This window comes from Natator depressus, chromosome 3 (assembly GCF_965152275.1).
Source record: "Natator depressus isolate rNatDep1 chromosome 3, rNatDep2.hap1, whole genome shotgun sequence".
In the NCBI taxonomy this organism is placed as follows: Eukaryota; Metazoa; Chordata; order Testudines; family Cheloniidae; genus Natator; species Natator depressus.
In genome coordinates this window covers 199,183,498-199,205,740 of record NC_134236.1, presented here as the reverse complement: position 1 = coordinate 199,205,740, position 22,243 = coordinate 199,183,498, and the positions used below count along the sequence as shown (strand labels likewise).

At 41.1% G+C, this 22,243-nt stretch overlaps 2 protein-coding genes across 2 annotated transcripts in view; one reads left to right on the top strand and one right to left on the bottom strand.

Annotated features, from left to right (window-relative positions):
• The window catches only part of SLX4IP (SLX4 interacting protein), a 137,221-nt gene extending 131,768 nt beyond the window's left edge, over window positions 1-5,453 (top strand). The window contains exon 9 of the mRNA XM_074949649.1: window positions 5,052-5,453. The gene's annotated coding sequence lies outside the window, so the exon portion shown is untranslated. The remainder of the gene's footprint in view (window positions 1-5,051) is intronic.
• The window catches only part of JAG1 (jagged canonical Notch ligand 1), a 35,914-nt gene continuing 15,896 nt past the window's right edge, over window positions 2,226-22,243 (bottom strand). The window contains exons 4-26 of the mRNA XM_074949648.1: window positions 19,936-20,190; window positions 18,662-18,722; window positions 15,084-15,214; window positions 14,701-14,820; window positions 14,115-14,228; window positions 13,424-13,537; window positions 12,456-12,569; window positions 11,999-12,045; window positions 11,328-11,501; window positions 10,768-10,918; window positions 10,248-10,412; window positions 9,665-9,778; window positions 8,805-8,918; window positions 8,604-8,717; window positions 8,365-8,481; window positions 7,826-7,853; window positions 7,622-7,707; window positions 6,600-6,713; window positions 6,296-6,405; window positions 5,981-6,214; window positions 5,525-5,656; window positions 4,932-5,082; window positions 2,226-4,191 (exon numbers count right to left, since the gene is read on the bottom strand). Of these exons, the coding sequence (XP_074805749.1) occupies window positions 3,734-4,191; window positions 4,932-5,082; window positions 5,525-5,656; window positions 5,981-6,214; window positions 6,296-6,405; window positions 6,600-6,713; window positions 7,622-7,707; window positions 7,826-7,853; window positions 8,365-8,481; window positions 8,604-8,717; window positions 8,805-8,918; window positions 9,665-9,778; window positions 10,248-10,412; window positions 10,768-10,918; window positions 11,328-11,501; window positions 11,999-12,045; window positions 12,456-12,569; window positions 13,424-13,537; window positions 14,115-14,228; window positions 14,701-14,820; window positions 15,084-15,214; window positions 18,662-18,722; window positions 19,936-20,190 (3,218 nt within the window). The 3' untranslated portion in view covers window positions 2,226-3,733. The remainder of the gene's footprint in view (window positions 4,192-4,931; window positions 5,083-5,524; window positions 5,657-5,980; window positions 6,215-6,295; window positions 6,406-6,599; window positions 6,714-7,621; window positions 7,708-7,825; window positions 7,854-8,364; window positions 8,482-8,603; window positions 8,718-8,804; window positions 8,919-9,664; window positions 9,779-10,247; window positions 10,413-10,767; window positions 10,919-11,327; window positions 11,502-11,998; window positions 12,046-12,455; window positions 12,570-13,423; window positions 13,538-14,114; window positions 14,229-14,700; window positions 14,821-15,083; window positions 15,215-18,661; window positions 18,723-19,935; window positions 20,191-22,243) is intronic.

The following is a 22,243-nucleotide window of genomic DNA, read 5'->3' as shown; positions in this document are numbered from 1 at the left end:
CACAAAAAATAAATAAATGTAGGCTTTACTTTTGCCATGTGAAAAAAGCTTCTGCAGCCCTATTTATTTTTGCAATAGAAAAGACCAGCTCCCACCCTCCTGGCTGTATCATGTTCTGAATTCATCACTGTAAATTGTGTTGCTACCACTTAGTCACAATGAGCATATAGTGCAAGGTTTCTCCATGGCAACCTCCCATAATTTGATTATCTGGTTATGAATAAGAAGCATCCTCTGCTCAGAGATGGTATTATATATACATGAAGTCCAGTCTTATATTAGAGACTGAAAAATGAGCCCTTTGTTTAGCAAATGCCCCACCTAGACAGTATAAAACTTTCACTCTTATATGTTATATGGTAGGTTTCATACAAGAATCTCAGCACAAAACACTTGACTGACACTCATTAAGCCTAGAAACTTTCATTATGTTTCATCTAGATTTTGCTCAGCCTAGATCTTAAAAAGGAACTTGTTACCACTTGTGAAATAGTTTGAACCTGCAGACATGGCCACTAAATGGATGTTATTTGAGACAAGCAGAGGCAGAACCTAATGCAAAGTGCTAACCCAGTTTTTGGTTTAAAAAGGAGAAAGTGGGATTAAAACGGCTATTCTTAGTCACACTGGGAGTCTACTGGCCTACTCACAGGAGGCAAACATTTAATTGTAGTTGTTAAATTAGTAAAGGCAAGTTCCTGGCTTACTTTAGGTCCAAAATCTTCAGTGGCGCTGCTTTGCGGTAAGATGGCTAACCCCATTAAACATACAGATGTTAACTGAAAAAACCAATCCTAGCTCAAAGTACTTAGTTACTCAACTTCAGATTGCTGTGCAAGAGGGCTGCCAGTTCCCTTTAAGCAGTTTTAAAAAGAGCTCTGTTTGTGGAAGTGGATGTGGCCTAGACAAATGAATTGCACTAAATATTCTGGTTTTTTAGTGCTGCTGGGAACTCACCACAAGCTTTGCAGAGGTGGTGGCAGGCTGCTCCATAGCTCATCTTATTGACTTCCATTCGATAAGTAGCAAATGGACAATTCTCTGGTGTTGCAATGAGTCAGTAATGTGGCATGTGATTGTGAAGACTAGAGCACTTTCAAGTTGGTTATACAGTGACAAGCTAGAAAGTTTACTTGGTGAATGGAAAAAAGTTGTACTTTAAATGATCATCTAAGGTAGAGAGTTAAGTTTTGAGTGTTGCCAGTGTTTCTAGATATTCCTTTTGTTTCAGTGAGATCCTATTAGAAATTCCTTGTATAACACTAGAATTTTACAGTTTATATTGAGTTCTCTTTCAGATAAGAAATCCCTCTGATATTGTAAGATAATGAGCCTGGTTCTGCAGTGTCTGCACTTTACACTAGTGCAGTCTAGGTCTAACACTAGCAGAATGAGGGTTGCAGTGTCTTACACCTTTGCTCTGAGTGTGATTACACTAGGCCAGGGCAAATCAGGCTCAACATTACAAGATTTCCATGGTAAAGATCAGAAGAAAAAATAGGTCCTCTCAGCTACCCCTCTAACGACTACACCAGCATAAAAATTCAAGTAACTATTGATTTTGGTGCAATTCATCCAGTTTTATGCGATCAGCAATGGAGCCAGTCAAACAGGAGTAATGCAAATAGGGCTGCTGCCTTTATGGACACCCACTGCACTAACTGCCCAACACCACATGTAAGCACGTGTAATTCCTTATGGAGTACTTGTTACTTCAGAAACAGCTGTTGTGCTTTCCAAGGTGCTTGCTGGAAACGAAGGAGGAAGATTAGAATTTTTGTGGAGCTTTACCTGCCCAGGTTTGAATCTGGCTGAGCTGTTCCATGGCCCATGTGAAGTGAGCTTGTGGTGCAAGCCCAACTGCTTATATCACAACCCACCATTGCCGACACCTAGGAGCCCAAGGCTATGATGGGCATGCCTCTCTTCACCCCTTCAGGGAGTCTCACAACTGCAGTGCATGAAAGCTTACAACACAGTAGACTTAAGCAGCCTAGGCCTGATTTAAAGCCCACTGAAAACCAGTGGGAGTCTTTCTATAGATTTCAATAGTGTTTGGATCAGGCCCTTGAGTACACAGCTCATCTATCCTCTCTCTCACTAGCTTATCACTGGCCATCACTATGGACTAATAAACCTTTGGGGTGACAAAGCTAGCTGGAAGTGCCTCACTGAAGCTTAATAACCGCCACGCTGTTTCATGTTTTCATACAAAAAGTTTAATAAATATTACTTTTTAAGATTTATTGCCAGGAACAAAAACACATCAAAGATGCATTTTCATGTTCATATAACACTAATATCACAAGGTATCTTCATGATCTCACTGGTTAACCAATGAGACTACTAGGTTTATAAGCCTTTTTGATCTTAACATTGTAATAGCACTTTGATTTCCTCACTTGTTAAGGCGGGCAGTGTAATCTATGGCAAATCTACACAGTGATCTTACTGGACATTCTACTGTTCAAGTATTCAACAACTAGCTTATTAGAATACTCCCTAAATGCAGTAGATTACAAAAAAAATCAAATCTACAAGTGGTTCAGTATTACAATATTCATGGTGAAAAAAATCAGAATTTACAAAATGAGATTGCTGTGCTTCCAACTTCACACGCTAATTTGATATTTTAATTAATTACATGCAACCACTCACATTTCATCTACATAAGAGTTATAGCTCATTTTTGTTCCCTTAAACTGCTTTGTAGCAGATTATCTGCCTGTCACTCTTTTTCAAGTCTAAAGCAGCAAAAAAAATAAAAAATTAAAAAAATATTGTTCTAATCTAAACTGCCTCAGTCAGTACTTACAAATAGTCTTAAAGTGATACTATGGAAGGTGTTTGAAACATTTGACATTGTACAAAAAAACAAAACCGTATCAAGGCATGAAAGCCTGTCCTATTGTTAAAAATAAACTATTTTTAGAACACCTTAATTTTGGCATATAGGCAACATGTAACAAGAAAATAAATTCAAAATAAAGAAGCCACAAGCTTACAATGCTATCAAAAACCTTCAACTCTAAACATACATATAAATAAAAAGGAATGATATTTAAGGCTCTTGATTATTAAGTTAATAAATCAAATATACACAGTGATTAATAAAAAAAGAATTATTTACATATCTATACAAACTTCTACTTTTAACACATTTTCCTCTTTAAATTCTTCATTTACCAGCAACTGCTGACATCAAGTCCCCTCCCACCCCAACACAAATACAATAAAAAAATAAATAAACTTATTTTTTGATAGTTGCTGTGGTTCTGAGCTGCAAAGGCACTTTCAAATACAGAACTAGTTGTACGTCACCATAAAACCAATATACAAAAAACTCAGATTCAATAAATAAATAAAATGTATTTTCTATAAATGTATAAATCAGGACACATCTGGCAAAAAGAAAGTGGACACTAAAGAGGACCTAATAAGGCTATGCAATACCTTATGAAACATTTCCATGATGTATCAGCTACAGCTGAATTTACATTAGGGCACTTTTGACTAGTTTTGCATAGATGTGAAATGCAGCACTTGGTATTCCAGCCAACCACAGCAACTATCATTGCCAGTGTAAGCCAGCTTGTCAAAACTTAAATTAACACAGGGATTCTAAGTAAATAATAGCCTTAGACTCAAATATTACACAACAGTTTAAGAACTACAAGCTCTGAGTGCCTTATAATGATATTGAAAGGCCCTGCATGGCAGCACCCGCTGTCTGCTATACAATGTACTCCATCCTATTTAAACTTTGTGCACTTTCCAAGTCTCTGTTGTCTTGTTTGTTTGTCCAGTTCGGGTGTTTTGTCGGAGTGCTATTGGGGGGCTTTTCATCTCTGTCTACCAGCGTATACACTGGCTGTTTGGCAAAGCGGCTCTTCGGCTGGTGCTTGTCCATGTCGTCTTCCTCCACCTCTGAGTTGTGTGTCCTTATTTTGGCGATTTTGGAGTTCTTGTTTTCATAGTCTTTGATGGGGACCGTGTTCGTGCCATGTTTCTCAATGGGGTTCTTGATCTGATTCAGCTGCTCCCGCACGTTGTTTGTGGTGTTGTCATCGGATGCCGTATGAGTGTGGCTGCTCTGCTTTCTGCGTTTCCGAATGCACCAGAAGAAGGCAGTTACCAGGCAACAGATCCAAGCTACTGTTAAAACAGAGCTCAATAATGGCACCAAGAAATCTGGAAGACAGACGTGAGACCAATTAACCTCACCTGTAAAATGTTTCAGTTGAGACTCTCCCACAAAAATACCCTCTATACATAAGCCTTCTTTATAGAAGGAGGGTGGCTGGAGACACTCTTAAACAACAAACTAAGTTCTTAGTGAGTGCTAAATTCACTTGAGTGCTGCTGACAAATAGCCCAGATCACAGTGGTAATGCAAGCTTCCCTGCACTGCCCTGCCAAAGACCCTAGCCTGGATGGAACATCTCTTGGCCTGAGGGTAATTTGCTCCATACCCATTCAAATCCTTGGTCTCTCTGCTTAAGGCTGTCAACAAGAATGCCAAATTTCTGAAGGGTTTGTCATGGAGCAGGACTGTCCACTAGGATCTTGACTGAGACTACCCAATTCATTCCGTGTGGGGACAGTAACAGCCATCACATAGCAATACTTGTCACTATCAAAAGCCAGCAAATGGCACCTGGGTATTTTTTCCTTCCTTCTCCATGGTGCAGGCCATTTGGGGAAAGAGGGTAAAAAGGTGACAAGGGGATGACTTTAATGGCACTATTTTAGAGGAAAAGTAAAATCTCTTTTAGGACAGTTTGGCACAAAAACTTGAAGGCCAAGATTCAAGATTAGAAAGTTAAATAGTTTGAAACATTTGGCCCACTAAAACCAGTGCAAGTTGTACTGTAAGATGAAGCTGCCTCTTTACAAGAGATGAATTTTTGGAGTCTCAATTTAAAACTTACCTGTTTTATTTTTAACTGGTCGCCGCTGTACCCGGACTTCTGCAACGGCAGCAATTAGTGTGTTGTTTCCATCACGCTTACTAACAAGGTCAATAATTTTATCTGTGATTTCTTTGACAGGGTTTTCATCCTTTCCTATATCTTCAGCAGACTAAGACAAAAGGAGTCTAGTTAATATTGGATACCAAAACTATATCATCCATAACCAACCATCGCAAGCAAGCCTCTGCAATCAGTTGAGAGTTTTCCAGAAGAAAAAAAAAAAAAGATTCAAAACAAGCTCATCTAGAGGCAGAGATCAATCAGGAAATAGAAGACATGAAGGGATGACTTCTAATTCTAACTGTTTTGCTACCTTAAACTATCAGAATTGCTATCAGATGTTAAACTTTCAAGCACATAATGTTACATCTAAAAGGAGGATACCCCTACCACTCTCGGAAGAAACTGCACTTGAAGCCATGGGAAGTGCTGATAAAGCCTAGAATTATGGTTTTCATTAAATCCATGTGTTACACATATCCACAACCTGGTTTTTTTTTTGGTTGTTTTTTTTTGTTTTTTTTTAAAGAGGGTATCAGAAGTATACTTACAATAGCAACATGGATTTCATTGTGTGCTAGGTGTGAAGGCTCACAGGTAATGTAGATAGAATATTCAACAGAAACATTCTTCAAAATATTCAGATTCCTCAAGTCACTGCAAATGTGCTCAGTGGTAAGACCCTGAAAATACAAAAAAAACAAAAAACCAAAAACACACAAGTGAGAAATTGGACTGGAGGGGCTTCAAGTAGCATCTTCTGAAAAAGCACCGTATCCAAAAAGCAGGAATTAGTAAAGATACCTAGATATGGCAGAGCTGAAAATCTGTGTATTGGTGACAGGGCAGGGATCAGGATCTATACCGCAGATTTCCATTGAAAGAAGTTAGAAGCTCTCCACAACAACATTTGACTTGCACAAATGAAAATCATTTGTTTTGTGCAATACTACATGGCAGCTTGCTTTCAGTAGTCTGAACAACATTTATATTACTATGTTACTTACTGAGACCATCAGCTCTTTGTTGAAGGTAAAAGTGATGTTGGCACAATTGTCCTGATAGTAAGAGTCCGAATTACATTTGGTCTTTATCGGTTGTTGATTTGAAGGCCAGCATACACCCACTCCAGAACAGGGATGTGTAAAGCAGTGGTCATCCTTAATAGGGACACAGGTGTGGCCAGCTGGGCACTCATGACCTTTGGCAGATATCAAGCAAGGTCTAGGACCACACCAAACCTAGAAAAGAATGAATTTTTATAGCACCGCTGTTTGCAATATAGCTGAAAACAATGCAACCCAGATACAGTAAAAGCGTACCTTAGAGCATGCGACCTTTCCATTCCAACACTGACAGGTATTGCAGTCATCATCCCATTTAGCGCCATCAGGCATCACTCGCCCACTGTTAATACAAGGCCTTCCTGTAACTGAGAACAGAGATCAAATACAGTTAAGTGTTTTTAAAAACCCAAGAACTTGTCCTGTTGGATTTTCTAATCCCTGTGCCCAACTAGTATTTATGAACTTTCACATTCTTAAACATGCTCCTCCTACTAAAAGTTGCTAATAGGCAAGTAAACTGGATCGGATACTGTTGCCAGTCACATGCTGCCTGGAATACCTTCTTGGCATCTTGAGCCACTGCGACCAGGTGGGCAGATGCAACGGTACCCATTAATTTCATCCACACATGTAGCTCCAAAGGCACAGGGTGATGACTGGCATTCATTGATATCTGTGGTGGAGGAGAAGTTATATATATTTATAAACAGTATTATACATAAACAGGTGTGTGAGAGACAATCAGCTGGATTGAAAGTCTTTGTTTTTCCACAGTTCCCAGGGAGCTAGATTCTGATCTCCATTACCCCAGTTCAGTTCTGAAATAACTCCTAAAGTCACTGGCATTACACTAGATTTACACTATTCTAATGAAGATCAGAACCCAGCACTGCATGGCTATTTTAAGCTCTTAAAGGGCAAGGACACATTCTTTGTTACATAAACAAACCGGCTCACTTTTTCCTCTGACACAGTGCAGGTTAGCCCACATACTAAATACTTTGGCTGATGACCACTGTAAACCCCTTCCAGTTTTATTATTGCTATGAATAAGTCTATTTCCATGGCTATGTTATTAAAATAGGTCAGTGTCCTCTTCCCTGTAATTATTAAATTACAGGGAAGTACTTATACCACCTCAGGGTCTGTAAGTGGATTATTAATTTACAAGTATTTTAATGAGCATGCTTCCTCCTCAAACAGAAAACTCTGCAGCATAAACACGTTCTAACTGGGAAGATTACGCTGAAGGACAGTCTAACCCCTCCGCTGAACCAAGACACATCCTTGGAAGTATTAGGCATATACTTAACCCAAATGGTTTTCAAGGGAATTTTCTCCCGCGCCCCCCAATCTATAGATCACAAATAGAGTCCTGTGCAGATACAAAATTTGTATCTGCATCCAAACCGCAAAAATGGTCCACAGATATCTGTGGATTTGCAGGGCTCTAATCATAAATGCCAGATATGGACAAGTGTTGCAGCTGGACTGATTTGCAGAGCAGAGTTAAAACTTTTGATTGTGCAGCACATTTTAAATAAGCATTTGTCAGATCAGCAAGAATCATAAAACACTTACTTATCCTGCAGTCTGGACCGGCAAAGCCTGGAGCACATTCACAGCGGTACCAGTTGTCTCCATCAACACAAGTTCCACTGTTGTAACTAAAAAAGGGTCAGACAGGAGAGCTTAGTTCACCAATATGCAAATCACTAGGAGTAATACAAAAAACAGTTTAACGCGAAAAGATGAAGTGAAAGACACCCAGCTCACATAACTTACCAAGGATGAGGACTGCAATCATTTGTATCTGCAAAGAGAAGATGACAGACATGAATATAAAAGCCATGGGCTACTACAGCACTGCCGTCAGTGAAGATGTGCTGAATTTCCACAGTTCCTGAGCTACATGTAGTTAGTTTAACTTTTAAAAAAATATGCTGAAATTCTCTGCTAAATTGATTCCAGGCTCCCACCACAAAATTTGTTAGCTACGCTGGGGAACACATGTACGCAGGAAGAAATCCTTGTAAAGAATCTAACAGGAAGAAATGAGTGGAAGCAGACAGGGCTGCTGGTAGAAAAAGAATGTAGGAGAAAACAAGCCGACATCTGTCTCCACTTAGCTCATTTGCAACTTTCTCATGCCCAGGTCAAGGCTCTATCATAGAATGTCATTAAAAACAAAGATTCAGGTGATGCTAAAGCCTACATCAAACAGTTCTCCCTTCTGGTTTCCATCTCAAATCTCAGAGGGCAACAGGATGAGCTAATGTTCTCATCAGGCAACACTTTGGAAGAGCTCAAGCAGAGAGACTTACTCTGAGTGCAAGTAGGTCCTTCCCAGCCCTCTTTGCAGACACAAGTAAAAGAATCTCCACTGACAACACAGGTACCACCATTATGACAGGGATTTGGCAAGCAGCTGCTGTTTCTCGCTGCAACAGAAACAAGAGTTGATAAGGATTTGAAAGCCATCAACTTAAGTGCAGAGGGAGGGAGGGCTGAGCCCCAGATTGAGAGCGTCATCTGCTCCCTGGAGGTTACAAAGCACACTTACCTATATTACAAGTGGCTCCTTCCCATCCGGCAGGGCACATGCACTTGAAAGTGTCCCCCTCATCATAGCACGTTCCTCCATTATTGCATGTAGCCTCATCGCACTGGCTATCACCTAGGAAGACCAAACCAGCCTTAGTTCCAGTGCTCTCGCAATGCAGGACAGCAAGTGGATGAAGACTTGTTAGATGCTAAGACTTACGGGAGTGGCAAGTTTTTCCTTTCCATCCATTTTTACATTCACAGAAGAAATCGTTGACCAAATCTCTGCATGTCCCTCCATTGTGGCAAGGGTTTTTACTGCAGTCATTAATATCTGAAAGTATTGAGAGAGAAAATGAGCAAGAAGTGCATAGCATCTTTGGAGACACTTCATGCTTGACAGCGGCATGTTCTAGCCCTGGATTTGGCCCCAAATCTCTGTTGGGGATTATCTGCTTGCAGCTCTTAATCTGTGATCACTGATTTATTATGCTTACTCTGTACTGTGTCCCCACAGCTCATTTTGTTTCATGTCAGTAAACCTCTCTCTAGTCCCCCAGCATAAAAGCCACCAGTGCTACTGAAAGGAACGAGGCCTAATTACACGGTTTGGGTGTCAGTCAAAGGCTAGCAGTTCTTCGCAGGCTCTCCCCCCGTCTGCTGCCAAGACATGCAAAACGCAAGCGCCACATGCAGATAACGAACACAGTTTTGCTACTCTAGCAAGTACATTAATGCTTTCTGCTGGAGACTGTCTAGAGGATTAGAGCACCAGAGCCAACTTCTAGTCTCCACTCTGCTGCTAACTTGGGCAAGCCCTTTGTGACTCAGCCCTACCCTATCCTCATCCCCAATTGCACTTACCTACCTAGCAAGTGTGTAATGAAGCTCTAACTCCCCAAGCATTAACAGCCCCAGCCCAAAACTCAAAAGATTTCCATTGACTTTAGGGGGCTTTGAATCATGCCTCAAGACTACAGGTGGTCACTGCACATTATAAAGACTGTACGTTCAGAGTTTCTCCTCCCCAATGCTGCTTCAGGATCTCTAGTCTTCATGGGAGTCGAGGATTTAACTTACTTGTTTCACAATAAATTCCTTCCCATCCATCACTACAAATACATTTGTAGGAGTTGATGCCATCAATGCAAGTACCACCATTTTTACATGGATTGCTTTCACAATCATTGATATCTGTGAACAGATTGGAAGAAACTAGCTAAGTACAATTACTGGAGACTGTATAAGCTTTGCCAGAAGGAACACCCCCCCACACACACACTTTCTAGAAACACCATTTGCGGATAAGGATTACAAGAAATAGCTGAAACAGACTAATAAACTGAAAAGCCAGCACGAGTTGCCCCAGTAATATTTTTCTAAAAGATACACACTTTAACAGAGCTTTTAAAGGCAGCCCATAAACTCTGAGGTGAAATCCGGTATTAAACACTTCAGACCTTGTAAGCCTACATTTCAAGGCTAGAGGGTTTGTTGTAACACTTCCCCATAGGCCTAGGGAATTCCTGGCTGCCTCACCCAAGAGCAACATGCAAAGTTCCAGGGTTTGCTGTGGCAGAGCAAACCCTTTAGTGGTCTCACAGGCTGGGATTTGCAAAAGGCAGATTCAGGATCAGAGAACAAAAACATTTTTAGTTCTTACTTTCATGGCAGTAGGTGCCAGTGAAGCCTTTGTTGCATTCGCAGGTGAATTTTCCACCTGCTTGGCTCTTGCACTTCCCATGGGGACCGCAGACATTTGAAGAAATATAACGAACTCCTTCGGGTGTGCTGTTAGAAGCCACAGCCACTGTACAGCTGTCAATTACTGCAGAAGAACAGAGAACGGGAAGTGATCTAGTCACATCTATCAAGTTACCAAGCAAGCTGGCTTCTCATCTCCTCCAAGTTACTACCCATGTTTTACTTCCAGAGCCTAACTGAACTTCACAGCAGGTTTTAAAGAACATATCTTACATCCAAGCATTGACCCTGTGCCAAATTCAGCTCTGGTGTACAAGAAACACAGCTTCATTGAGTTCAGTGGAGCTACAAACATTTATTCCAAGGCTGAATTTGGCCTGCTGAGCCTTATTTTGGGAGAAGAGTTGAAAATGTTTTGGGGCACACATGCGCACGCACAACTCCCCCCCCAGACCCCCGTGCGTGTATGTAACACATACCTTCACAAGGAGTAGTGCGACAGTGATCTTTCAGGTGGGAGCAGTTCTTTCCCTCGTAATCTTCAGGACAGTTACAGAAGTAATCTGTGTTCAGATTGAAGCACTGGGCTCCGTTCTGACAAGGGTTGGGCTCACAATAATCTATGTCCAACTGTAAACGACGGGGAAAGGGGGGCGGGAAGAAAGTGAGCGAAACAAAGATTTGATTATTACTCTGTTCAGAGCTACAAGCAGCAGACCCTGTGGAATCTGACCCTTTTATCTGCTCCCACTATTAACAGTGCATAATACAGAGTACAGTTATACATGTAGTGATTTCAACAGACAGCACTCGGATACTTAACAGCCACTGAAGGTTAACAGTGAGCATGCAACAAAACTTGACACGCGAACACTTGCAATCTTCAGCAGCCATGAATTTTTCACAAGCATTTCTTTGGCAGACAGCTATACAACTACAGTATGGTTCACTGGATACAAGGCATTCAAGTGTGTGCAGACCTAGAAAGGGCTGATAGGAACTCCCGTAATCTGGGGGCTTGCATTTCAGCCAGGCTCACCTGACAGAGGTTTCCTGAGAAACCAGCAGGACACAGACACTGGAATCCATTGATTTCATCCTGACAGTGACCCCCATTCAAGCAAGGGTTGCTGGCACATTCATTGATGTCTTTCTCACAGTGATCTCCTGCGTAGCCAGGCGGACAGATACATCGATAACCATTAACCAAGTCCTGCAAAGGAATATTCAAGTTTAAAAAAATATATATTTTTTTAAAAGGCCTAAACTATATCACTCCTAACATGCCACCACTGTCTCAAAAACCTTAGTGCAAATTAAACACGGCAAGAGCATGTTTCTCAGGATGACACATTAAGCCAAAATTTAAAACAAAAGACACATTTACTGTGCAAGTATTATAATACTGTGTCTGTTTATTGCAAAGACTGTCACTGGTGGTGAAGATGTGTCATTTATTACACAGTTCTACAGTCCCCCTGCCCTGCTCCCCTAAAAAGGACACCCCTCCTCTGCCCCCCCACCCCCCGACTATAAGGAGCCGAATCCTCAACTAGTGTAACACGACCTAGCTACAGTGACTTCTGTGGAGACATGCTGATTTACATCTGTTGTGTATTTGCCCCATGTATTTTTCCTACATCTTTGGTATTCAGACTCAACTGCTTTGGTTTCAACATTTAATAACCATCTAAAATATGATCAACTCACCCGGCAGGATCCTCCATTCTGACATTGTCCAAGACAGTCATTAATATCTGCAATAAAATTAGGACACATTTAGAGGCAACTCATTTACTCTAGACACTAGTTCAAGCGTCTCGAAAACTCTGGCTACATAAACCTTTTGTCAAATTTCCTGCATGCCTTCCTTGTGATAAGGTTATTATAATGGGTGGGGATCTTCAGCAATTCTTCTAGTACAGTTTGTGAAACTTCACACCATTGTTTTAGTCACCTTATCAGAACATAGCCACGTTAAAAGACTAATGAGTCTGATAAAACTGTATTTTCATTCCAGACAAGCTACTCCCTTTCTGAAAAGATCACTGGCTATAGGGGCTGCTTGCTTGAAGTTGAAAGTGGTGCTCAATTCAGTGGACTGTATAGTAACTTTCAGCTTTTAGCAGATCAAGGAGCTGGACGCAGAATGCCCCCAGATGCTTACTTATATCACAATTCTGGCCAGACCAGCCAGCAATGCAGTCACAATAGTAGCTGCCAATCAGGTTCCTGCAGGAGTTGGCATTGACACAAGGTTTGCCTTCACATTCATTCGCATCTGAAAGACAATTTGAACAACAAAATGTTGAGCTGCAGATACAGTGGGGCGGGGGGGGGGTGGAATCTACATCTTGTTTTCATAGCAATAATCAGGAATTCATTCAAAGTTAAAAAGAGCCTCTAACCACCAGAGTGGACTAGGGAAACTTGAAGTGGAATAAAAGGCAATCAAACAGTCTCTGAAGTACCTTTTGATTTCTCTCTAATTACAGCATACTGGCTACACTAATTAATTGCTAGTTACCCAGCCACTCATTAAGAAAAAAAACTTAAAAAAAAGAAAAAGAAAAAAACAAGACAACGGAGACTCAATCAAGCATTTCGGAGGAGCACTGCAGCTTGGTCACTGGGATTAGTATGTTGCATAAAGAATGCAGACAGCTCATTCTTCATGAGATCACCCACATTTTGGAACCCAGCTGTGAACTCCTTGGTCTGGAGGAGTTGACATGGCTGAAGAGATACAGCAACTTTCCCACAAGGCCAAAGGGAGGGGAGTGGGGCAGAAACTCTAAAAAAAACAAACCCTGGTTCATCTGCAGTTTAAATACCTACATAAGGCTTTGTTCGCTTAGTTGAGATAATTAGGTGTTTTCTGCAATAACTAGTGTGCATCGATAGTAAAATGAACCAAGGAAGCCATTCTGAGTTTAGTTTAGGCCTCAATTCTGCAAACATCTCTACACAAGCTGAACTTTAAGCACCTGAATAAGCCCGTTGACTTCAGTGGAGGGACCTGGGCTTATAGTCAAACGTGTGCTTAAGTGTTTGCAGGATCAGAGCTGCTAGTTGCGCAGTTTCTCCAGCAGCAGTTTTGTCAAAAAGCGTGAAATACAGCAAGTCAATATTTACCTAGCTGGCACGTTTTCCCAGTCCACTGAGGTGGGCAAATACACTTGAACCCATCAACGAGATCCTGGCAGGTGCCTCCATGACCACAGGGATTTGGAGAACAATCATCAATATCTGCAAATGAAGGGCAGGAATGGGAGGGAGAAACTTAGCTTTGTTACAAGATACCAAAGCTCTGGCACCCCACTGATAGAATGAGTCTGCAGCAGCCACCACTATGATCTGTCCATGAGGGAGGAGAGTAGGCTTTCCTTGAGCTTTCTGGCCTTATTCTCATTTAGATGAAGATCTTTTTAATTTACATCAGAGCAGCATGAAGGGGCGTAGTGTAAATGAAAGCCAGGCCTGCTCTCTTGAATTTATTGTAGGTTCTAGAAGCAAAGTTTTGGCAAGCTGTTAAAATAGTAATTAGTGTCTTGAGATACATAAATCATGGAGTTTAAGACAGTTTGTTCTAATTATTTTCCTGAATGTATTAATAGCCCCACCAATAGCAGTACATCAGAAGAAGAAATGACTTAAAACCAATGCAAAAATTGCAAGAGGTATTAGCAAGCTTCCTGGAAGCACAGGTTTGCTTCCTGGACAAATGCAGTGGTTACAAGTAAGTTTCGTAATATTTAGGAAGAAACAGCCTCTTACTACAATATGTGGTTTCGGTTTTTTTTTAAATTCCTAGAGAATCACTTACTAAGAGTGCACGTTGGTCCAGCCCAGCCAGGCGTGCACACACACTCAAATCCGGCAGAGGTTTCTAAGCAGCTTCCTCCATTGTGACAAGGATCGGAAAGGCAGGCGTGTTCCGCTGCACCAAACACACAACCACATCAGTTTTGGGACAGCCCAACGGTACTAACAGTAACCACACTACCACTCCCTCTGCAGATTTCCACGCCTGGGCCACCACACAAGACACCACTATCTTATTCTCATTAGCACCCTTTGGTTTTACACAGTATCAAGCAGGCAGGAAATCATCTTTCATGCAAAGCTGACCTGATCAGCATACCGTGACTTATATCTGCTTGGGTTAGAGCCAATTTAGCTCTCCTACCAACTCCAGCACTCCTTAACAAGAGAGCTACAGAAGTCATCAAAAAGTTAGACGGAGTCCGATTAAGGAGATACCAGTCATTCACCATGGAACAACTGTGAGCTCCTCAGATATCCTTTGCCAACATTAGTAACAGTATTAAAAATGCCAGCTTCCCAGACAAGGTGTGCAAAATAGCCACGAAATGCTAGACTGCAATTCGCAGCTGTGCCAAAGCACTTACCAATTTCACAGTTCTGTCCTGAGTAGCCCTCGGGGCAGGAACACTGATATTTGTCAGGCCCAGTGTTGCTGCAGGTACCACCATTCAAACAAGGCGGGTGAGTCCCACAGTAGTTAAGATCTGTAAGAAGAGGAGCACCCGAATACAAGGCTTGAACAACGAGGGGTTTGTGCTGTTACTCTAGATACTTTATAGAACGTATCTACACACAAAAGCGGGCCAGGACAGAGGAAAGATAAGTGTGTATGCTAACAACCAATGCATGGCAGAAACACAAAAAGGACAAAAAAACCCACCACATTTCTGGATGCTTTCTCTCGACACTAAGTCCAACAGCATTAAAATTCAAGTTTTACACTTGGCTATCTACAAGATTAGCATACCTTTATCACAGAGCTGACCACCCCAGTTGGTTTCACAGAGGCATTGCCATGGTTCAATGCAAGTGCCATGGACACATCCTGGGTGCGGAATGCACTTATCACAGTACTGGCCTTGCCATCCGTACTGACACCTTAATAAAAACAGAACAGGGAAACAAAACTTGGAATTACTTCCAGAGAGTACAAGGGACTGCAGAACTCCAAGGTTTTAAGATAGATGGGGGGGAGGTGGAGGGGTGGGTGGGGGGAGGGGAGGAGGAAACTATTCAAGGTTTGTTTCATGGTTTCTTGTAAACAAACATTTTAGCCATTTTGCCAAGGTCTCTAAAGCCGGCCTGCTTACAAAAGAATAACTGTTCTGAGAGAAGCAGCATGGGGCCATTCATCACAATACTACTCTATTCTGAGGCTCATACAAACGAGGCAAAGAGGGTGGGTGCGTGCAACAAATCAATCTCTGGACTTTGACAGAATGGATTATACATTTAAAAAAGTCAGGGGAAACAATGGTTATCTGGAGAGCCTCATGAATGCAAGGTTCCAGGCATTCGAGCTCCACGGTGTGTGCAGGAAGACAAACAAACCAAGCCATAAACACCAACTCAGAGCCCATTGCAAGGCAAGTCATAAAGCACTAAGCAAGTCATCTCAATCTTAGAGGAAGTTACCTTTTGTGGTAGAAGCCTTTATATAAAGTTATATAACATGCATGATAATGGGATTTTTAAAAAGGCTCCCATAATCTGGTGTTTGGTCAAAAAACCCTCCCTTTCCATGTACTTCAGAGCTAGTGTTTACACTTGGCGGGGGGAGAATATCTAGCCACTTCGCATTCAGGTCTAAACTAGTTTTATCTACTGTCTAGAGTATGGATTTTAAAATATAAGCATTACTAATCTTCAAACTACAGAGATTCGTTTGATTTTAAAAAGGGTAGGAAGAAGAAATCTTTATTGTGCAAAAGTAAGACATTTTCTTCAATGTGAGTGCACTTCAGACTTTCAACAGTTCTATTTTTCATAGGAATTAAAATATATTGGGAATTGAGGGGTTTAAGTGTGAAGTCAAGGGTCTAACTAAAGTAATGTATTTCATTGATGGGGCCTGGCGGTAAGTGATCAGCAGCAATTATTCACTAAGCCGTCACTAAATTATGAAAATAAACCTTGTGAGGCCATCAGGTAGGCTTTCAGGTTTTCAAAAAAGCTGTTCTCTGACCAGGAAATTCATCTCATGGGAAAAGCTAGAGGGCTCTATGTGATGGCTCATCACCCACAGCTAGTGGTAAGTTTAACTCCCCTTTCTAAAAATCCTCCTAATTAATTTTTTCCATAGCTATTTCAACAGCCTGTTCAAAGCCCATGTGAAACACGATGTTTCCATGTGTCCAACTTGCAGAAGTTTCTTTGTGAGCAAAGGACACCAAAAAATGGAAAGGGGGGGGAGAGACAGTCTTTCCCCAACAACTCATGGAAAAGTCTTTCCATTTACAGAAAGTGAGAAGGATGCAAAAAGACCAAATTTAAGATCTGAACCTGCAAAATTCCATTGAATCCAGTGCCACTACTCATATGCATGCAACTTTATATCCAAGTATGTGCAAGAGAACACCGTAGTTTTATAAACATTTGCATCCCTTACACACTTCCACTCCCTGCTAGGAAATTGAGGCAAATCATTGAAAATCTTTACTCTTGCTTTAGTTAAACAAAAGCTACAGCAACGAACTTTTTAAAGAGGCTAGAGATCTGACTTCCATTTTGAAGGACAGGCCCAAAGCCAACAAAGAAGAGCAACAGGAATCTTCTATTAATTCCAAGACAGAAATCCATTAAGTTATTTTCATTTAATAACAGGCATGGAGCAGTTTCTCATGAGAAATGTGAAGTGCCTTTGCTTGTATAATGATTCATGAGTAAGTTTGGTTTTGTTGGCAGCTCTGTGTTGAAAAGATTGACTCTCAAAGGGGGAAAGATATTTTAAGTATGTTTGCAAGTCATCTATTACACCAGCCCCCAGAGAAGCCTCTGCTGGGACATTTTTAAATTCGGTTGCATTTACAACACAGCCTATATGACTCATCAAAACTTCAGAGGAAAAAAAAAATCAAATCTTATTTCTGTGTTCACTTGAAAAGATACGAGTCTCCCCTGGCAAGCAGAAGTTATCTGAGAGCGCCAGAAGGACAGCATTGTTTTAAGACTGTGCAAATGAAGTGTGGGAAAGTTGCACCTTAAGTAAATAAGAGCACTAGTGCATGTCTGGGCAGTGAGCAGGAGGTGAGACTTAAAGAGAAAGACCTTAAAAACAAAAAATCTGGAAACAATGCTGCTTCTGGTGAGGAGACAGCAACCCTCACACAGCCTGCTTATTCTAATGACAGCAGCACAAATCCTTGGTGTACATCAGCTGAGGCTGCCTCAAGCATCTGACCCACTTCTAAAGGACCAATACTTCTGATCAGATTTACTCCAACAGGCGCCTCAATTAAAAATCTTGGTTTGGTGTTTTGGAGCTGGACCAGCTGACACCAATGCTGTTAAACATCAGACCCACTGGAGTCGTGTCTTTTGCCTCACTCTAGCGCCCCCACAAAGCCAGACAAGGGAAAAGCAACAGTGTCAGGTAGCATTGTTTTGTTTCCTACATGCAGTTTCTGAACCTTCCTTTAGGAAGGGATGAAAACTGCTCTCAGTTCCTTTTAACATCTTCTGTCTTTTGCCAATCTTCCTCATTCTTAGCCGTGGCCATATAGAGGATGTATGTAACATGCTGTCACTGGACCAAATGACTATATACATAAGACCACAGCTCCTTATTCTCTGCTAGATGGGCACCATCAGTGGTTAAACAAAATTTCTAAGCACAGTTCATCTCTAAGTAGTGTCAGTGTTAAAATATCCAATACTCTGCATTGATCAGGGAATAAGCCTCCCCTATTGTAAATACCAATACAAAAAAATAATTCAAAACATTCCAAAAATTTAATTGTTAAATGGTTCGGTTAGGTCTAAGCTCTGCTTTTCATTTTCTCCTGCCCAGACCGGAATCAACTTCAAAGCACAGCAACAAAATTCTGCATTCATCAGTGTCTGCTGACAAGATTCCATCCCCGCTATTAACCTCTCAGCACTCAGAGCCTGGCTCAGAAAAGCAAAAGAACCAAGAGATTTTACTAATCCCATTCTAAAGAATGCTTGACTTCTGCCTATTGATGGGAAAAGCTGGGCAGGGGGTGGGAGAGTAAGGAAGAAAAGCAATGCTGTATTTAGAACTGCTGGCAGAAAAGCCCACAGTCAGCAGTCCATTTTAAAAGACAAGTTGCACCAATTTATACAATTAGTTACTGCTCGTTAGGAAGCATTCACCATACTTTGTTTTTGTCCCATTCAATTCATAAATGCTGCCATTTAAGTTTTTTTCCCTTTAAGTCTCAGATGCATTTATAGCTTATCCAGTGCAACTGGCATGAAAAAGATGCCCTTGCCTGAAATAGCTGGACAGCTCGATTTTTCCCCCTTGTCCAGCATTCACAGCATGAGTTGTTACAAATTTGTTAGCAAAATCATTTTGTTTACCTGCATTCTCCTGGAATCTTGCAAGAGCCATGCTTGGGACTACAACCCTGACGGCAAATAGCTGGGGGGGAGGGAAAAAAAAAAGCAAGCATCAATAAGTATGCTGTCCATTTTCTACATCCTCACACTCGTGGGAATGTTTTAATCTCTAGTTAGCACTGTAATCCTACCAAAGCCAAGGTTTAACAGGTCTCTTATATCAACTCTACTGGAAAGAGCTGTAGGGTGTGCCTTACGACAGCAAATCCATCCAGGCAGCTAATTGTAAATAGGGATCCCACATGATGCTGTTTTAAGAACCTGTGTCAACCCAAGAGAAGCCATTGTGCCTAATAAACTTGCACACCATGATGTTCTACAAGAATTTCTTTCTGCATCTGAAAGTGAGAGAAGCCCTTCCCTCACCTTACAAAAAATGCAGTGCTAGTTGGCTTGGTAATAGCTAGATGTTTTTCCCCAGACCTGTGTGTACACACCATTTCAATGAGTCTAGACTGAAACTGCACATATATTTTATAAACACATTTTGCTGACACTCCATTCTTCCAGTTCAGGGTTCTGCATTTCTGCTGCTAAAGTTCACGCTGTTAAGGGATTGAGAACACGCTCCCCAACGTCCACTCATGTAGGAGACCGCCTGGAACTCTGCGGCTGAAAGGCTTATTGTTTGCCCATTGAGCTTCACGACACATCTCATCTTCCTGCTTGCTTTGAAGCGCCACAGAAGACGTTCTGCCCCACGAGGGAAATCCTGGCCCCATTAAAGTCAGTGGCAGAAACCCCCACTGGCTTCAAATGAGGCCAGATTTCACTCCCAGGCTATGATGTGGGTAATCAATGTTACTCAATTGAAGAGGACACCTGCTAATATTGCAATGCTTCTTGAATTGATATGGGGCTCAAAAGAGATGCTGGGTAAAGTTTAAACAAGTCATTAGGCACTTTTGAAAATTCTACCCATTCAATAGAAAGCCCCATAGAATAAAATCCATTATCTATATAATCGATACATGGGCAGCAGTGATATACTGCCCAGCCAGTCTACCTTAACCCTGAACTGGATAGAACAGTCCTTGCCCAATCAATCCTTGGCCTCTCTGCCAAGGCTACCAACAAAGGCACCAGAGAGGGGTTACGATGGGGTGGATGGTTATCCTCTAGGAATCGGGCTGACATTAGCAGACAACAGAATAGCAACCTTGAGGTTAAGTGCTCCATGTCCACTGAACTATCCAAAATTATTATCAGTACATCCTTCAAAATTAGTTACAAACCTTTGCTGCATTCTGGCCCCATCCAGCCTTCCAGACAAGTCTTGTTGCCGTTCTGATCACAGGTATGATGGCCGAAGAAGTCGTCTCTTGGTCGACAAAACTTGTTGCAGCCAAAGCCATAGTAATGCTCATCACAAGTCACGCGGATCTGGTACTCAAAATGGGCAATGCCTGCATTTTGTTTCAAAGTCTGCCACTGACGGCTCGGATTGATCATGCCGGAATGGGATGCCTTTTCGATAATGCTATCAGGGTCTAGAAGTCAGAAGTAAAGGGGAGGTTAACGCTTTGTTGGTCATCTGAACTGGATGGAAGTCAGTCTCAAACAGGATTTTGAGAGACTGCTGTATGCTGGCTTTATTTAATTGTGTGTCTAAAACGAAGAAAAAGTTGCCCCAAAGCCTATATGCCATTAACAGAAATGCACATACTGTGTGTACTGGATCAGAAACCAGACTGAAGTCAGTGAGAACAATTAGACCAATGCTGATCACCTCTTTTGAACAGCTCATCCTTATGACTCCCAATAAGAACCATAAAATTAGCAAATAGAGGAGGGAAAAAACAAAACTGCATTTACTCCTACCTTTTACAGGGATAGGAATCTAAGCTTGGTGCATCATGCATTTTGCTCCACTTGGTCAATTAGTATTGTATCTGTCTGTATTCAGCATTTGTGAAAACCTCCAGCCATAATATTATAGTCTAATAAGGTAACCTTTCAAATTGGACAGACACATGCAAAAGGCTTGCAGGCTTTTGGAAGCCAGGTATAAAGAGTTTTCTAGAGGAGAAATCTAGTGACATTTGGCATAAGTGATCTCACTCGGTTTTGGCCAGGAAATACTGTGAAAATTAGCTCTTTAGATGTTAGCAGACACAAGCCTAACAGAGATCTGTGCAAACTCAAATTGCTTTATACATGTAGTATAAATTTCCCCTTCTCTCCTTAAAGAGCACTTCTCAAAGAGTTTAAACTTTGTACTTGACATTTAGTTCCAGCAAAATTTTCTGGCTTTTAGAAACCTACAACTGTCTAAATTACAGCCTGAAATAATAATATTTCACATGAGCATGGAACATTGTATATGTCTGTGGTATTTCACTTTGTAGTCCAGGTCTTGTGACTTAAAATGATCTGACACTGCCTTACGACCTGCTGCTAGCAGCACCTGCCTGCAGAGTGAAAGTTTATCATAAAATAGCCAAAATACCCTTGCAAACCCAGTGCGAAAACAAAAATAAAGTACCAGGCCAGACTTCTGTATATGGGAGCATAATCCACAGTCAGAAATATTCTAGATAGAAGGGCCCTTTGCCAGTAATGTGTTAGAATGCTCTATCTGAAGGACTATCACATTTAAGAATTAAAATGAATCAAAACATTTACTTGTTCTTTCAACACTTACAGTTTGGGACTTTACATAAGGCAGACTTGAAGTTGAATAAAAAACTTTTGCAAAGCTGATGACACATGGGCTATTTTCTTTCTAAATTTCTTTAAATGTGTTCATGAGAGCCCATTTTTAGCTTTCAGAAGGAACTTCCAAAAAAGACGACTTACTCAGAGCAGTAACAATTCATCTCTAGCTGAAGAGAGCCAAATAAATCAAAGTATTTGCTATCCCACTAGAGAAGCATGTTGATCTGTTTCAGAGTAGCAGCCATGTTAGTCTGTATCCACAAAAAGAAAAGGAGGACTTGTGGCACCTTAGAGACCAACCAATTTTATTTGAGCATAAGCTTTCGTGAGCTGCAGCTCACTTCATCGGATGCAATGTAGCTCACAAAAGCTTATGCTCAAATAAATTTGTTAGTCTCTAAGGTGCCACAAGTACTCCTTTTCTTTTTATGCTGATCTGCGTTTAAACTGTCATGGTATTCTTGGGTTCAGGAGTCCAGCGTCTATTGCATTTTTACAGTTCAGAGTTAATGGCACCAGCTTCTTATTTACTTTCGGTTTTAAAAGGTTCTCTTTCCAACTCATTTTTCAGATCTATGATTAATTTGTAATATAGGTTCTCCCCATTATGAGCAGACATGGGGTAAAAGCTTCAAATGCACTTAAGTGACTTAGAAGCCTAAATCCCATTTTCAAGAGTGATTTAGGTACCTAAGGACTTTTTGACACTGTTTGTACGGCTTTAACTTTACTGATTTCAACTAGTATAATTGCATCAGTACAACACTGTAGCTTGAATGCAATTCTGTTGGGATAAAGGAATATCTTGTGAGCTTATTTCTATAAAATTAGGGTCTCCAGTTCAGCAAGGTACTTAAGCATATGCATATCCATTGTTCTTCAGTG